Source organism: Arachis ipaensis, chromosome B09, assembly GCF_000816755.2.
Source record: "Arachis ipaensis cultivar K30076 chromosome B09, Araip1.1, whole genome shotgun sequence".
Lineage (NCBI taxonomy): Eukaryota > Viridiplantae > Streptophyta > Magnoliopsida > Fabales > Fabaceae > Arachis > Arachis ipaensis.
The window spans coordinates 131,344,166-131,348,399 of record NC_029793.2 but is presented as its reverse complement, the minus strand read 5'-3'; the positions used below and the strand labels follow the sequence as shown (position 1 = coordinate 131,348,399).

Genomic DNA, 4,234 nt, shown 5'->3' with positions numbered 1-4,234 from the left:
ACACCCACTAATTCGAATCAACCTGATTCGAATTACACACTGTAATTCGAATCAGGGTGATTCGAATTACACCCACACACGCGTTCCTAAGTAGTTCGGATTTGACTGATTCAAATTACTCACTTTTTGGCTCTAGTAGTAATTCGAATTGGGCTGTTTCGAATTACTCATGCTTCGGCTATAAAAGGAGTTCGAACCAACCTCATTCAAACCACTTCTCCATTATCATACCCCACAAAATCCCAGAGAAAACGATCCAGATTCGCTCCAACAAAGGCTCGAGTAGGATATTCAGCCCATGGGGGATAATCCGGACAGACTATATCGTTTGGATAGAGTAGCTCATATAGCTGGGGTCATCAACGAAGAGATTAGTACGTAATATTTTTTTTAAAGTAGGATTAAGTAACTTATTCGTTTGTTTATATACGTTATGTTAGTGGTTTTGATGATAAATGACGTTGGTAACATTGTATGTGACTGATTTTTTATGTATTGTTAGTGATTTTGCAAGTGGTTTATGTTAATGGTTTTGTTAGTGGTTTTGCAAGTGGTTTATGTTTGTGGTTTTTGTTAGTGGTTTTGTTAGTGATTTTGCAAGTGGTTTTTGTTAGTGGTTTTGTTAGTAGTTTTTGTTAGTGGTTTTTGTTAGTGGTTTTGTAATTGGTTTTGTAAGTGGTTTTAATTATCTGGTCCATCATATGTGCAGCCCCAGCGATGCATCTCGAGCATGCGACGGCAGCAGGGCATACGACTCGACGAGAGGTACGTTCCGTACTTGCAGATGGCGGGATTATACCATCTTGCGAGACTGAACGAGAGATGGTTCAGATTGGATGAGCCCATTGTGAGTGCTTTCGTCGAGCGGTGGCATCCGGAGACGCACACATTTCACATGTCATTTGGGGAGTGCACGATCACACTGCAGGACGTGGCGTACCAGTTGGAGTTGCCAGTCGACGGACGTTATGTCAGTGGTTGCTTGACGGATTTCAAGACATATATCTAGGGTGGCCGTCCAGCTTGGGTGTGGTTCCAGGAGTTGCTTGGTGTGTTACCTCTTGCGAACCAAATCCAGAAGTTTGCAGTGAACTGCAGCTGGTTCCAGGAGACGTTTGAAGAGTGCCCTGAGGGAGCCGACGAGGAGACAGTCAGGCGCTATGCTCGGGCGTATATCATGATGCTGTTAGGCACTCAGCTGTTTGCCGACAAGTCCAGAAATCGTATTCACATTAGGTGGCTACCCTACGTGGCTAGGCTTGAGGATATGGGTGGCTATAGCTGGGGGTCGGCAGCACTCGCGTGGTTGTACCGATGCATGTGCCGAGTGGCCAACAGACATGTGGTGAAGCTAGCTGGTCCGTTACAGCTACTTCAGTCTTGGATCTTCTGGCGCTTTCCTGGATTTAGACCTGCTGGGTATGACACGTTCAGCTGGCCCTTGGCCTCAAGGTACTGTTATCATTTTTTTCTATTTTGTCAAAAATTATTTTATTCCATGTCCGCTTATAATGTTATACTATGTGGTGATACTTTGGTTTCTTTATACCACCGATGTGAGTTGCAGGTGGTCAGGTCACAATCCTTCTGCTAGCGAGAAGGGACCTCGAGTGCAGATGTGGAGACTAAGGATAGACCTGTTATAGGCTAAGGATGTAAGTATACGAACCACCTTTTTTTAATTAAGTAACCTTTCAAAGTTCGCATCCGGTTTGATGTTGTGGCAGACCCAGGTCCTTCAAATGACTTCTTGGATTGGTGGGATCAGCATGGTAAGAGATTTCTGTCACTTGAGATGTACCTTGGGATTCGAGAGTCATGCTTATTCCACTCGAACTGAACCCAAAGTGTGCCGCCGTCGCATTCAGGAGCACCTTAATACTGACGGATGCATAAGCTCTAACCATTGGCATGATGAATTCCGAGAGCACATGATAATCCAGACTCCTGTGATCGCTAGAGATGGACATCGCGAAACACGTTTGTGGTTCGTTGTACCATTTTACCTCCCAAATACCCTTGCGCTGCCGGAGACTTAGCCTAATCAACCATGTGCACCCATTCCCGAGAACACTTCCCAACATACCGGCGATAGTCAGACTCCACCACTTTGTACTGTACCCCGCGTTGGATGCTATACATCTTCACACTTAACACAGCCTCATCTTTATCCTGAAACTGCTGACCAACCTGAAACTCTGTGAGACCTGCAGACCCCTGGTCATCTCTAGCACCAAATCCAGTAGGCTCCCCTGAAACCCCCTCCTGTCTCATGGCATCCAAGTCCAAAGATGAAAAGTGCGGAGGGTACTGCTGTGTGCCAGAGCTAGAACCACCTCCAGTCCTAACTGGATCACTCGCTCCAATATCATCGCCACTGTCATCCGCAATGATATCCGGCTCCACATCATCATCGTCAACATCATCCAGCAATCCATCGTCCAGACCAGCCGGTGCAGCACACTGTAAAGAAGTCGGCACAACATCCACTATTCCAACCTCTCCACCTCCACTATAGTTGAGATCAACAGCGAACGACGGGGAGGCGACATGCTCGACCGGAGGTTCATTCACAAGGACGAACGAAGATGCACCAACAGGTCTGGAGCTAGAACCGGCTATCGTGCCTATAGTGTGGGTATTTCGGTTCGAACCCCTCGAGCTAGATACCACATCAACCAACTTCGCCAACAGCTCAGGTGTCCTAACCTCGGGAAACTGCCGACGACAATGAAACAGGACCTGCAAGTCCTCATCACTCCCGATCGTGAAACAATCATACTTCACTATTTCTTACAGCACTGAGATCAGAATGTGATAGAATAACTTGTGAACCCGTTTCACGCCTTGCAGACCAAGTTTCTGTAGTATAGAATTCACAAACTCATCATAGCTCGTCTTAGGCCTGATAAAAATATTGAGAGGATCCTTATCAGTGAACTTCACACCAGATTGTGTTTTCCTCTTAATCGATCCTCTGTGATGAACCAACACTACAAAACTCTCCTTGCTAGCCATTTTCTCACTCTAATGAGATCAACTCACGTTCACACCATATTTATACACGTCTGGCCCAGTATAATTCGAACCAGTCTAATTCAAATTATACCTTGTGTAATTCGAATCAGTCCACTTCAAATTACTTAGGAACGCGTGTGTGGGTGTAATTCGAATCACCTTGATTCAAATTACTGTGTGTGAGTAATTCGAATCAGGTTGATTCGAATTAGTGGGTGTGTGCGTATGAGTGTAATTCGAATCAGTATGATTCGAATTACATAAAGATGAAGTTCGAATTAGGCTGATTCGAACTATATAAAAATGTCTCTTGGTTGATTCATGTACCAGCTTTTGATTCGGCTGATTCCTGTAATTTTTTCCTCCCCTTAGCTTACTTGAGTGATTTGCCCAAAAAATTTCGTACAATTAATAATATATTTTCTCTTTTTCTANTTAAAAAATTTAAAAATATTGTATCCAAATTAAATAGATGTAATAAATAAATTTTGGTCACTTTTTAAATTTTTATAAAACTAATCTAATTAAATCTTAATATTAGAACTAAATTATTTAAATAATGTAAGCTATTTAATTTGGACCTTATTAGATACATATATATTAGAGTTATTTTTATAACGACAACAAAGTAAAATAATATTATCAACTTGAACATTTAAAATTCGTATAAATTCAGACTATCTTTTTGTTAAGGAGGGAAAGTTTAAATTATATAGAATTTATCAATACACATACATAAAAAATTCTTAAACAATACAATATAAATGACTTGTATAGACTTGTATGTAGAGAATAATTCTATTTTAAATTACATCTCCAAATCTGGTACAATAATTCAAAAATTGAATCTAAAACGAGGGAACTCAATCTTGTTATATGTTCCACTTCTAATTTTTTTTTGACACACGTAGAAAGCATGAAATGAATGGAATTTGAACTTAGTCTATAAAACTCTTTGAAAGTAATTGTTCAATAAAAAATCAAACTTCTCTTAAAAAAATTAATTTTACCCACATTCTATTAGGTTGGTCATAATATATAAGTATATTCAATCATCCTTTAGTAAAATAGAGTTTATTATCTCTTTGTTGAATCAGTGAATACAACTCGAAGTGATATTTAATGAATGTGATGCATTGTAAATGATTGCGACAAAAAATAATCATCCTACAAGATTAGATAAAATTTTTTTGAATAAGAACAATTATCAAATGAT

At 40.5% G+C, this 4,234-nt stretch overlaps 2 protein-coding genes across 2 annotated transcripts; one reads left to right on the top strand and one right to left on the bottom strand.

The window, feature by feature from the left end:
- On the top strand, positions 299–1,646 carry LOC107616479 (protein MAIN-LIKE 2-like). Its single transcript, XM_016318431.1, has 5 exons — positions 299–374; positions 441–472; positions 710–970; positions 1,040–1,452; positions 1,568–1,646. Exons 1-5 carry the CDS (start codon positions 299–301, stop codon positions 1,644–1,646), a joined length of 861 nt encoding a protein of 286 aa, XP_016173917.1.
- LOC107616480 lies at positions 1,695–3,018 on the bottom strand. Its single transcript, XM_016318432.1, has 5 exons — positions 2,993–3,018; positions 2,836–2,905; positions 2,350–2,742; positions 2,087–2,265; positions 1,695–2,040 (listed from the first exon to the last, which is right to left on the bottom strand). The coding sequence occupies exons 1-5, from the start codon at positions 3,016–3,018 to the stop codon at positions 1,695–1,697; spliced, it is 1,014 nt and encodes a 337-aa protein (XP_016173918.1).

Coding starts and splice junctions, on each gene's coding strand:
- LOC107616479 (XM_016318431.1), top strand. CDS start 299: ATGGGGGATAATCCGGACAGACTATATCGTTTGGATAGAGTAGCTCAT. Junction 375..440: donor GGTCATCAACGAAGAGATTA/GTACGTAATATT, acceptor ACGTTATGTTAG/TGGTTTTGATGATAAATGAC. Junction 1,453..1,567: donor AGCTGGCCCTTGGCCTCAAG/GTACTGTTATCA, acceptor TGTGAGTTGCAG/GTGGTCAGGTCACAATCCTT.
- LOC107616480 (XM_016318432.1), bottom strand. CDS start 3,018: ATGGCTAGCAAGGAGAGTTTTGTAGT. Junction 2,906..2,992: donor AGCAAGGAGAGTTTTGTAGT/GTTGGTTCATCA, acceptor TATTTTTATCAG/GCCTAAGACGAGCTATGATG. Junction 2,266..2,349: donor ATATTGGAGCGAGTGATCCA/GTTAGGACTGGA, acceptor GCCATGAGACAG/GAGGGGGTTTCAGGGGAGCC.